The sequence below is a fragment of the Arvicanthis niloticus genome, chromosome 9, assembly GCF_011762505.2.
Source record: "Arvicanthis niloticus isolate mArvNil1 chromosome 9, mArvNil1.pat.X, whole genome shotgun sequence".
Taxonomy (NCBI): Eukaryota; Metazoa; Chordata; class Mammalia; order Rodentia; family Muridae; genus Arvicanthis; species Arvicanthis niloticus.
The window spans coordinates 64,257,839-64,270,610 of record NC_047666.1 but is presented as its reverse complement, the minus strand read 5'-3'; the positions used below and the strand labels follow the sequence as shown (position 1 = coordinate 64,270,610).

At 43.9% G+C, this 12,772-nt stretch overlaps 1 protein-coding gene across 1 annotated transcript in view; it reads left to right on the top strand.

The window, feature by feature from the left end:
* Window positions 1-150: 150 nt before the first annotated feature.
* The window catches only part of Ndufa9 (NADH:ubiquinone oxidoreductase subunit A9), a 28,209-nt gene continuing 15,587 nt past the window's right edge, over window positions 151-12,772 (top strand). Inside the window, exons 1-5 of the mRNA XM_034512418.1 lie at window positions 151-279; window positions 4,028-4,192; window positions 4,592-4,689; window positions 6,593-6,684; window positions 8,248-8,389. Of these exons, the coding sequence (XP_034368309.1) occupies window positions 231-279; window positions 4,028-4,192; window positions 4,592-4,689; window positions 6,593-6,684; window positions 8,248-8,389 (546 nt within the window). The 5' untranslated portion in view covers window positions 151-230. The remainder of the gene's footprint in view (window positions 280-4,027; window positions 4,193-4,591; window positions 4,690-6,592; window positions 6,685-8,247; window positions 8,390-12,772) is intronic.

Below are 12,772 nucleotides of genomic sequence, written 5' to 3'. Positions count from 1 at the left end.
TCTTCACAACCCATTGCAGAGCCGAGATTCTATTTTCCCGTGCCTTCTTTCCCTCCTTTTCTTTTTCTCTCCTCTACTCTGGTTTTACGACTCGTCTCTCTTATCAACCAGCGACCCGCCACTTCCGTTCCCGGTTGGCGTCTGCGCAGAGAGGAAGGTGAGATACCGTTTGGCCCTGCGTTGTTGCCGTAGTTGGCGGAAGCATCCGCCGTGAGGCATTGTGGGAGAAGATGGCGGCCGCCGCCCGCTTTCGGGTTGTTAGAGCACTTCCAATGTCACGTAAGTGTCACCGGGTACCGGGTCTTGGGGCCGCATTCCGCGATGGGAACACAGCCTTTCTTCCTCATACTCTTGGCTCATGTGTGGAACTGTGCACTCGGGAAGGGGACAGAGAGCTGGAGTAGCTGGATGGGACGAGGGGAATCCGGACACTTAAAGGCTCGAGACGTGCGGAGATTGTTCGGAAGGTTGAGGTCAAAGGAAATAGTTATTAGGGAGAAAAGGGGGCTTGGACAGCGGGACATCGATTGAGTTCATGGTAGTAGTCGCAATGGAAGTCATAATCCTCGCCATCGATGGAGACTGTGTTAGCTTGCGGCGTTAGAGTCTGCAGCAGAGATATGTTTGTGGAGAATTGGGAGCTGGGTGGAAAGAAAAGCGAAGGGCCGCTTAGAATTTGTCAGCATTGTTTATTTACTCTTCTGTTGTGATTGAATCAGTTCGCAGTCCTCAAATCGAAAACATGCATTTGCTCTTGCAGAATAAGGGAAGCAAAGCATCCAGTTATTACCCTTCAGGTCCCTTTCACCCTCCACTCCACAAACGTGCCCGCTTCAGTTACGTTTTTCCATAGTGTGTTTTTAAAAATCCATTACAGAATGTCAGTCATTCTCAAAATTGTCAGATCACTTAGAAGAGATTCTTTTGCTCAGGGTAGTTGGAGCAGGAAATTTCAACAGCTGCTAAGCAGGGGGGGTCAGGTGTCCTTATGCCACTGCCAAAGCCATCACCACTTCTTTGCCACTTCTGTTGCTTCTTTCTTCGTGTCACCACCTGAGCCCACACTCTGAAAGTCGACAAAACAAGGCCATTCCCAAGAAGTCTTTTGTTAGGCCTCTTGCTACACTACAGGGGGAAACAGCATGGAAGAGTGTCTCCCAGGAGACTCTCCAGCCAAGCCATGCTAGACAGGCAGAGAAGGGACAGCCTATCCTCCTTAGTACCAGTTACAGTCGTCCCTCTGTGCATCTACTCTGACCTTGGAAATAGTTACAGGGTCTTCTAGAATTGGGTCATGATAGCATAAAAATCAGGCACAAACTGTTTCAGGTAACCTGGCTGAGGTAGGGCTTTGGGTCATGTAGTTTCCCCAAGGCATGCATGGGATATTCAGGACCACTGGTGCTGCCATTAGGGTAGGCCAGCTGGCTTGTTGATTGATAGTCTTTGCTCAGGTAATCAGAGCAAGAGATAGTCCAACAGCTGCTAAATAGGGAGTCAGCTGTCCCTATGCCCCAGTTTTTTATTTACTGTAGGTGAACACCAAAGAAGCATTAGATAGGATTGTAAAACAGAAAGGCATGGTAGCTCACACCTGTAACCTCAGTACTTGAGACACGGAGGCAGGGGAGGCAGGAGGATCAATGTGGGTTCCAAGGCAGTTCAGGCTACATAGGGAGTTCTAGGGTAACCTGGTTATAAAATGATACTCTCTCAAAAAAGTTTTTAACAGTGTTAGCTAAAGCCAGCCCGTTGCCCTATGGTGAGGTGGTGCCCCCTCACCAAAGATTGCTTTTCAGTGTTTTTTTTTTGACATCTATACTGTACTTTTGTTTATCTTGTTTCCTGTATGTGTATTTATTTAAGGTAAGAGAGTATATATGTGTATGGCAAACCATATCCACTGGAAATGGCAAGACTCATGCTTGACAGTTCCAGCAAAGCTGAGCGATTGCTACAATCCCTTCCTCCTATCTCTAGTTTTTGGGTTTTGGTCTCTGCATGTTTCATCCTTGGGGACTTTCTGCATCATGATTCATTTTCCTGAGATTTGTTCTATATCTTTTCCTGAGTCTTTTTAGGAAAATCCTAAAATTAACTTTATCTGGCCACTATTTGGAAGTCTTCTTTATGCCCTGGGGATTACTAAGCACAGTTAAGTACATAGCTAGATGAGGCTGTTACTCCAGGAATCTTCTTGGGGTCTCTGCCTCTGAGCAAACTCAAACAGTGTAATTGATGCAGGGCAAACAGAGACAATTGACAAACTCTGACTGGCCAGGAGGATAGGTTACAGATTCAGGGTTTCTCCTTATTATATTCTTAGAGTTTTCTGAAAATGTAGTTTAAAGATGGGGGCTTGTAAATGGTATACCCCTGGAGGAGTAAAAATCAGTAAATAAGATAGACTAAAATAAACTTTTCCTACTTTATAGTGTAGATGATGAAACATATAGTAATAGAAGTTAGGTATTAGTATTTTTTGTTCACCAAAAGACCGTCTCAGATAATTTCTGTTTGTATGGAGTGCTTTAAAACTACAAACACTGTTACCCTAAAAGCAGGCTGTCATATAATAAACATGTTTGCTTCAGAGGAGACATTCTCTTTCCTTCCTTTCTTTCTTCCTTTTTTCTTTTTCTTTTCTTTTCTTTTCTTTCATGTATATGAGTCCACTGTAGCTGCCTTCAGACACACCAGAAGAGGACATCAGATTCCTTTACAGATGGTTATGAGCCACTATGTGGTTACTGGGATTGAACTCAGGACTTCTGGAAGAGCAGCCACTGCTCTTAACCACTGAGCCATCTCACCAGCCCTGGTGGAGACATTCTTTAGATTCTTTAAGTCAGAGTTACAGGGCTGATAGCAATAAAAACTGTTCTGTTTGTATTTTCTAATTATAACTGAACTGTAATCCTGGACATGTAATGAAAAGTCAAACATATTTGCTGTACCACTTAGATAATCACTAGTCCTTCCTTGTTCTGTGAGACTTGTATAAATAAAGAAGCACCTGGTTGCTAGTCAATCAGAGCAGCAGAAATGGCCTGATGGCTAGTCAGTCAGTCAGCTGTGAGACACCCCCCACCCCCATTCTTCTCTCCTCTACAGGCAGCCCTGCCAGCAGTGACCCTCCATGCTGGGGAAGGCCCCCCTGGCATGTGTACATATTTGTGTTTGGGTACATGTGAATATGTGTGCATGTGAAGGCCAGAGGTCAGTGTCTGCTGTCTTCCTTAATCACTCTCCACCCTATCTGTCTGTCTGTGTATCTATCTATTATTTATTTGAGACAGACTCCCTCATTGAACTTGGAAGTCCCTGAGTCACTGACTTGGCTAGGTTGTTCTGATAACAAGCTTTAGGAATCCACCTCTCAGCCTCTCCATGGGTGATAGAGAGTTACTGGGATTGTAAAGGCATGCTAGCCACTATTCGTGGGTGGTTTTCCCCTTTTCTTTTTCCTCTTTTTTTTCTTTTCTTTTTTTTTCTTTTTATACAAGTGAAAGGAATTCACACTCAGTTTTCATGCTTTTGTAGCCAGCACCCTACCAGCTGTGCAGCTCCCAGCATTTTTTCTTCCTGTTTTCCTTTTGAGATGCCAATAGTCTTCTGCCTCCGACCACATCATTACCTCAACTCACTTGCCATCAAATTTCAGTCATGTTCAGATAGTCTTTGCTGTTACTCCACTCTGGTCTTACTCATTCTTACTTGTACTTAGTTAGGTATGTTCTGTGTTTCTCATGGGACTTTAGTCTTGCTTATTCTGCTTTAAAACCTTTCTCAAAATACTTTACCTAGAAACTTTACCCAGAAATCCTTTCTTGTGATAATATGGCTTGATGTTATATATCCCATAGGTCATGGTATTTGCTTTCTAATTTTATATACTTCCTATGGGTTCTGGGCTACAGTAATTTGTGTTTACTATTGCCAGTACTTAAACCCCTAAGGTACAAGTTTCTAGGAACCTTTTATGCTAATATGTGCCATGTTTGCTGGCTCTGGTGTTTCCCCGAAGGTCCTGCCATTACTGCAGCATCTGTGTTCTGTGGCTCCTCCCATCGCCAGCTTCACCATGCTGTAATACCTCATGGGAAAGGTGGCCGCTCATCTGTCAGTGGAGTTGTGGCCACTGTGTTCGGAGCAACGGGATTCCTGGGTCGATACGTTGTCAACCATCTTGGTAAGTCAAGTTCTTTTAGTTCAGTGTGCTTCATGTCTTGGACTACGATTGTCTGACTTGAGACTGCAAGCCATGTGTTTTTGTTTTAACCATATTATAAGTTACTTCTATCTTAGATTTATATAAATTTTATCTGCCTTGGCATTGTGAGGACATTCATGCTTCCTCTATAGGATATTATTATGGAAATGAATACATTTATTATGGGAATAAATAAGTGTTCTAAATAAGTATATGGGGAATAATATGTGAGGTTATGGCATCTTTAGTATGCCGGAATACACTTTGTTTTAAGCATTAAGTTAATTCATCTATCATATTGGAATTTAATGTTTTCTAAGTCACTGTTGTGTGACATAACCATATTGATGTTGATCTTTGTTTCACTCCATCTTTTAGGACGAATGGGGTCACAAGTGATCATACCGTATCGGTGTGATGTCTATGACACCATGCACCTTCGTCTAATGGGTGACCTGGGCCAGCTTATCTTTCTGGTAAGACTTTATGATGTTAATGTAATTTCTGAGGTCATTGTTAGGGATAAGAGGAAGTATAATAAAGCAGTAGTTTAACCCCAGAGTGGACCAACTGTCTCCTCCTGTCTTAGCTTGACCACCTACTCTGGTGGTCAGCAAACCTTTTCTGTAAAGCACTAGATAATGATTATTTACAGTTTTCAGATCATAGAATCTTTGTCAGAGCCGCTGAGCTCTACCCTGTGGCCCTAAAGCAGTCGTAGACAGTATGTGAGTGAATGGATGTGGCTCTGCTCCAGTGTTACGTTATAGATTGTAGCCAGATACGGCCTGTAGCCTCTGGTTTACTAACCCTACTCTAGACACGTGCTTCTGCGTGGTAGACATTAGCCATGTGTAGCTGTAGAGCACTTGAATTGTGGCTAGTCTGAATTGCTATGTACTATAAGATAAAAATACAGATTCCAAAGACTGCATGAAAAATTATATTAGTATGCTAATATTTTTGTTTATAGTTATTACATATGGAAATATATGTGGTATATTGGGAGTAATAAAATATGAACATGAACTTGTCTTGATTTTATGTTTACTCTTTAATTGTGGTTAGTAGAAGATACCAAAAGTACATTTAGGATTATATGTGTGCATTGTGGGAGGGTTCTAAGGGGACAGAATCACAAGGAGGAAGTCTAAGAATTTGGCTTAGTTTATATGAAGTTAGCTGTGCACAGTCCTCTCTTAGCATTCCCTCTTATTTTTCTTCAATCCTTAGTCTCCTTAGGCTAGGGGTTCCCAGAGAACTAAAGAGAGCCTGCAAGGACATGGTTACATTGTATGGGCTCTGTTTGACCAGTGAATGATGAGCTGATTATAAACCATGTAGGATTTCAGCTCAACTCATAAACTTTTGTACTGTTACTATAAAATAAGTAATCTCAGGGGGAAAAAAAGAACAGAATTTTCTATACTAAAATGAAAATTGTCCCAGATGCGATGGCTCATTCCTGCAATCCCATCATTTGGGAGTCTGAGACAGGAGGATTCTTATAATTTTGAGGTCAGCTTGGAATATACAGTGAATATTAGGCTATTCAGGATGGAGTGAGGCTCTGCCTTAACAAACAGGAGCCAGGCATGGTGACACACACTTGTAGTCCTAGCAACGGACAGGTGGAAGCATTCAGGGTTAGCCTGGCTATGTGAGCCCCTACAGAAAGCAGCACTAACAACAAGACCTGGAAATTTTCATCTCTGCATATCTTCAGTTCTTGATTTAGTGTCTTTAAAACAGGGCTGATATTGTAGAGTATTAGGGGCTGGAGATGTAGTACAGTTAGTGACATGCTTGTCATACATGCTTGAAGACCCCTGGGTTAGATTCTTAGTGCTACAATTAGTGTAAATAAATAGATAATAAATAAATAAATAAATAAATAAATAAATAAGGAAAGCATTGAAGAGAAATCAGGAGCTAGCCCTGAGTTCCCTAGTGGAATGCTGCTCCTTTTGGTTGTCTCCACTGGTGGCTGCCCAGAAGCTTTGCTCACCTCCCATGTCATCCTCGATTCTTTATACACTGGGCACAGAATTACTGCACCTCCATCGGTGGCTACTTAGTGAGATGGATGTCAGCTTGGTCGTCAGAAGACCAAGGATGGCCCACTAAATATATACCATTAAACATGACCTGCCTCTTTTGTAGTGTTTAATATCATGAGTGACATATACTTTTACTTCTTCGTCTCGGAAGAGTTCGGGGAGTGAGCAGGAAGTGTGAACAGTCAGCTTCATTTGTTAAATGAGTGGAGTCTGTGAAGTGGCCCCGTGTTTGAACTACCGCAGATGGTGATTCGGAAGGGTGCTGCTGTACGTGCTGAGATGTGCTGTATGCTTTACTGATTGGTCTCTGCTGTCGTAGGAATGGGATGCTCGAGACAAAGACTCTATCAGGAAAGCAGTGCAGCACAGCAACGTGGTCATCAATCTTATTGGGCGGGAGTGGGAAACCAGGTAAGTCCCAGTCTCCTGTCTTTTCTGCTGAGTCCTAAGGCTCCAAGACATTTACAGGGCTCTTCTGGTGCTAGGGGATAGTTTCAGTGTCGCTTTAGTCAGTCCAAGTAATGGGTGAGTAGGTTCATTGGCACAGTATAGTGGATGTTAGCGGTATGGTACATCATGTCAGCGTGTTGGTGCTGTGGATTTGACAGTGACCAGTGTTGACTCTGTCACGTGGAGTGGAGCTAGGGCGTAGGATTTGTTTGTCCCACTGTTCACTAGTGTTTTGTATTGCCACTCCGCATAGCTAGTTGAAGATGGTGTAAGTACTGATTTGAGTGCTGTTTAGTCTTTATGGGGATTGTTAATAAATAATGTTTATTTATTGTTAATAAAATGAATTGTTAATAAAAAATAAATATTTTTAAGGTTTCTAGTATTATCTTTTGAGATCAGGTCCTATGTATCCCAGGGTGACCCTGTTAGACTTACAGTTCTCCTGCCTCCACCTTGCAAGTGCTGTAATCACAGGCGTGTGCTGCCACACTGACCTAAAGAAATAGTGTTTAAGTTTCTATTTGCACAGCCCTTTGTTTACACCTTTTCCCCTTCTGCATTTATTAAATGTCTGATATGGATTTATTTTAGTACCTCTGTTTCATTAAATAGTTTAAAATCTCTGATGACTTACAGGGTTCTTTTCAGCTTTATGTCTCCTGTAGGGACTAGCAATGGCTTGTGCAGAGTTATCATTTAGCTAATGTTAGACTTGAATTGTGGCTTAGCTCCCTCCCTCCCACTTCCTACTTCCCCCCTCCCTCCCTCCCTCCCACCTCCTATTTCCCCCCTCCCTCCCCCTCCCTCCCCCTCCCTCCCTCCCTCCCTCCCATCTCCTACTTCCCCCTCCCTCCCCTTCCCTCCCTCCCTCCCTTCCTTTCTCTTTCTCTCCCCTTTCTTTTTTCCCATTCTAAGGACCGAACTTAGGGCCTTACTCATGTCAAGCATATGTTCTACCACTGAGCTATATCTCTAGTCCTGCTTTTCTTAATTTTGAGCTAAGGTCTCACTAAGTTGCCCATTTGCACAGTTGTTCTTGAGCTCACTCTGTAGCCCAGGCTAGCTTTGAACTTGTGAGCCCCTGTCTCAGCTTCCCAAGTAGACAGCATTATAGGTCTATGTCACCAGGCCATGCCATAACTGATCTTTTTTTCCTCTTTAGGGAAACAAAGTTCTATGAGTCCCTTTCCAGCCCCAATACTTCCCCTGCTTCCCTCTAGCCACAATAGTCAGATTTTCTTGAAGTGCCTTGGTTACAAGATTCCCTGAGAACATAAAGTACTTTTTATGCTGGTTTTATAACTTGGAGTAAGCCTTTAGCTATGTGTTATTAACAATGAACAGGCCTGGAAGCCTTAGGAAAAAATTACTTTTGGCTTAGAGTTAAGGCATTATTATTTTAAAAGTTAACTATTATAAATTCTAGTACTGTCATGAAAACCAAACTAGTATAGAACACTGAGAAATTGTGAATCTTCTTGAATTCTTTTCTGCTTTCCTCCCACCCCCTTGTTTTTTCAGAAACTTTGATTTTGAGGATGTTTTTGTGAATATTCCTCGAGCAATAGCTCAGGCATCCAAGGAAGCTGGGGTTGAGAGATTCATTCATGTTTCACACCTGAATGCCAGTATGAAGAGTTTTTCTAAGTCCTTGAGAAGCAAGGTTTGTACCAGGGACTCAGCAGGTGCTCCACAGGGCTGGGGAAGCAGGGTTAGTGTCAGGGACTCAGCAGGTGCTCCACAGGGCTGGGGAAGCAGGGTTAGTGTCAGGGTCTCAGCAGGTGCTCCACAGGGCTGGGGAAGCAGGGTTAGTGTCAGGGACTCAGCAGCTACTCCACAGGGCTGGGGAAACAGGGTTAGTGTCGGACTCAGCAGGTGCTCCACAGGGCTGGGAGAGCAGGGTTAGTGTCAGGGACTCAGTAGCTACTCCACAGGGCTGGGGAAGCAGGGTTAGTGTCAGGGACTCGGCAGTGGTTTATGGGGCCAGGTTAGTGTTAGGGACTCAACAAATGGTCCATGAGCTGGGGAAGCTCCTTAGAACTTGACAGGTTTGAGAAGCTTTTTTCCATTGTGTGTTGAGAAGTGAGATGGTTTTTTGTTGTCCTTCTAGAACAGGTGTACTGGTGTTGTGGTTTTGGTTTGTTTGGTTTTTGATGTTGGGAACTGAACACAGGACTTTTGCTTTCATAGGCAAGAGCTTTATCCCTGAACCAAGGGTCCAGCCTCTGCACACATGTTGGGACATTTTGTTTGAGTGGTTTGTTGAAGGGTTTCAAATATGAATAGATAATATTACATGTCTCCAGATGTTTAAGGTTGTGGGGAGATGTGATAAAAGGTACACAGGGGACACCAGGAAACGTAGAGCTTGGTTTCTGCCAAAGGAGACATGCCTGTGTCACCTACCGCGGTTATAGGACCCACTTTCCTTCTCAAGCCTTCTGTAGTCGCAGGTTTCTGCGCAGTGTGAAGGCTGAGAGTGATAGGTAGAGCGAGTGAGAATGCTCTTCGCATACTTTATCTTTTCCTCCTGCAGTCTTCCCCTGAGTCAGGGACTGGCCACTGTGGCTCAGGGTACTTCTAGGACCTGAAGTGTCTTTGTCCATCCTCATTAGTGTCTGGATCTTCTCTTCAGCATTCGTCGTTAGCCACAATGAACTTGTCTTGAGTCATCCTGACAAGGACAACAGAGTTCCTGATAATGACTTTTGGTTTTTGACCCCTTATATGTGTTTATTGAGAAAACTATTAAGCACTAGTTATATGTTGCAGATTGTGTTAGATACTGAGCATACAGTTGTTTATCAACCAGACCTGATCTTAGTCTACATTAAGTTTCTAGTCTGCCGGGGAAAATGATCCCAGCTCCATGAAGCATTGCAGAGGAGCAAAATGTCCAAAGGAGCAGGGAATAGTGGGGTGGTGGAAGTGAGCCATCCTTGTAGCTAGTAACATTTAACTGCTACCATCAGAAAACTGAATGTAAGGGGCTGTAGGGATTGCCAGGCGGTTACAAGCATGTGCTGTACTTGCAGAGGATTTGACTTACCATTTGACGGCTTACCACTGCCTGTAGCTCCAGTTCAAAGGGAGTCTGATACCATCTTCTGGCCTCCCTGGCACTGCACTCATTTGCATAAGCCCTGACTAAACACACACATATACACAGAATTTTAAATAATATGTTTTTTTAAAGGAAAATTTTATGTAAACATAAAGGAAATGTATAGGCTCACATATCTAAAACCAGCACTAGGGAATCTTAGCTATGATTGGTGCCAACATTTGTCAAGCCTATGGCTTGTTTCAGGGACTTTTCTCCCACAGTCGAAGGACTGGCTTCCAGCCATACATCCAGATGTTACATTGGAGATAAAGACAGTAGGAGTGAACCCAGCATGGCTGCTTTAGAATGCACTGAGTCACCTGGATGGCCGGGTTGCTGTAAGGGGGCAGGCATGTTGGGTTGAGGAGGAGAGATAGCAAAGCTGGCCAGCCCTTCTCTTTAAGCCGTGTGTGTGTGTGTGTGTGTGTGTGTGTGTGTGTGTGTGTGCGTGCGCGCGCGTATGTGTGCGTATATGTGTATGTGTGTGTGGGTATGGGTGTGGGTGTGTGGTGGTACTGTTGGGGAAGATAGGAGTACTTGAGTGGAGCTAGGCTTTCATCCAGTGATTCTTAGCCTTACTTACATATTAGAATCACTGAGACTGTCTGTACACTAGACTAAATCAAGTAGAATCTTTGAGGGTATTATTTGGGTGTCAATATTTTTAAAATTATTTTTGTGTATGCTCTAGAGGAAAGCCATGCTTGTTTGAATGAGTGAATTTATTAAGCACACACAAGCAAAAGCACAAGAGCAAACAGCAGTTAGTGGAGAGAAAAGCAGTAGAGGTCAGTGTCTTCCGCTCAGGTGCTCACAGTCCAGCTGGGGTGAGTGGGGCAGCACAAAGGAGGAGGGAAGCAAGAGTAACATCAAACTAGGGCACCCTGGGAAGACAGCCAGGATTCCTGATCACACTGGAGTCCTGGATAGAGCACAACATCCCTCAAAGGAGGCTTTTAAGTACAAGGACAAACAGCTGCAGATAGCATCATTGTTGAGCTCTCATGCTCTCCAGCAGAATGACTGGGGAGCCTTGCCACGTCCCAGTGGAGTTCCAGCTAGAGCAGAGAGTTCTCCATCCCACTGCTGGGCATTTTTATACCATGAGAAGAACAGAAGTAATCTCTGTGGGAAATGCTTTATTCTCCAGCTGTTCTTAAGGACTCAATGCTTTTACAAAACCTTTAGCATCTCCCATTAGAGAACCAAGGGTCTAGCTCGACACTGAATGGGGCTTTTGAAAGACACTTGACATCAACCCGCTTGGGTCTCAGTGGGTGGAGGTGAGCCCTGCTTTAGAGCCAGCTTCTCAGAAGGCTTAAGAGCACATGATAATTTGCCAGTTTTATGTTCATTCTGCTCTCTTTAGGCTATTCCAAACTCAGCACAGAGTAAGAGGCATTGTTTTACTTGAGAATGCAAGGTGGTCCAATTTTGAACTTGGGTTTCAATATTGTCCCAGTTGTCCAGGGTTGATGACCCTGGAGCTCAGAAGACAGATCTATGCTGGAGATAGAAGTTGAGAGTCAACAGAATCTGTTAAGCGGAAGAACAGGAAGGTATGGACGGCCTAGGGAATAAACAGGCTGACTGAGAGGAGAGCTCTGAATGGGACAGAGGCTGCAAATGCTTCCAGTGTGGCAGAGGAGGGATTCTTGCAGATACCAAAGCTAGCCAGGACTGAGCAGTGTGGATTCATGTGGTAGACAGGAAGCTGGAAGAGTTCAGTGTTACAGAATCCAGCATCAGGGGTGGGACAGGATACCGTGTTTTTGAACAGCCAAGAGAACTGAGTGTCAGTTCTGTTGATTCAGTGATCTTAACAAAAAATAGTTTCAGATCAGATATTGTAGTTGTTGAAACAGAATCCAGAGTCAAAGTGAGTGAAATGCGAGCTGGCACTTGCTGGTGGCGCAGCAATGATGGGCCTAGTTTTATCTAGCGTGGCCCTTCTGGGGGAAGGGTGAGAGGAGGCAGGAGTGGGAGAGTTTGTAGGGAAGCTGAAGTTGTTTATGGGGTGGAGGCTCTACCTTGTTTCCATCGAGAGAAGGAGTCGGTGAAGAGGAGAAGGCAGATTCTGTAGACAGTGAAGGAGGCCACTGCGACCACACTGACTCCTGTGCTAGGCTGCTAGGTCACTGCCACAAAGCAGAGAATCTGTAGATGGGAGGAAGAAAAACCAAACTCCAGTTTCCCCTGTACTATGAGGTTCTCTAGCATAAGAACAGGAAGAACGATTGTTTGTAAAACAAAATCTCAGGCGCTCCATTTTACTAAAGGAAGACCTGGGAGCCAGCTGCTGGAGTGAAAGCCCCCAGCTGACCTTCCTCAGCCATCATCCCAGAAGGAAAGAGCTCCTTCTCCTTCTCCTTCTCCTTCTCCTTCTCCTTCTCCTTCTCCTTCTCCTTCTCCTTCTCCTTCTCCTTCTCCTTCTCCTTCTCCTTCTCCTTCTCCTTCTCCTTCTCCACACTGTCTTAATAAGCCTTCAAACTGAATGTCTCTCCAGAAATATACTTCCTGTGTATCTCTCTATCCATTCTCCTGACTTCCTCCCAATCTCTATGGTCTTTTCCTGTGTTCACTTCCTGTCAACTGGTTGCTTGCTCCACCTCATGTATGGTTTATTTAATCATGTTTACAATAAACAGAAAGCTCTTACTTAGATTAAAGGTGTGTGCTAGGGCTGAGCCAAACCATTACTAGAAACAGGTTTTTCCAGCACAGAATCTCATAATGTAATCAAATATCCAGCAACACTCTTAGACTAAAGGTGTGTACTAAAGCTTAGCCACACCACAACTAGAGACATGTTTTCCCAGTATATATAATCTTGGGATTATTAGTGTGATCAAATATCCTGCAACAAAGAACCTCAACAGAAGTTCTGGGTGTGGGGTGGTTTTTCTCGTGTATGTGTTTGTGTGTGTGTGTTTTATGACT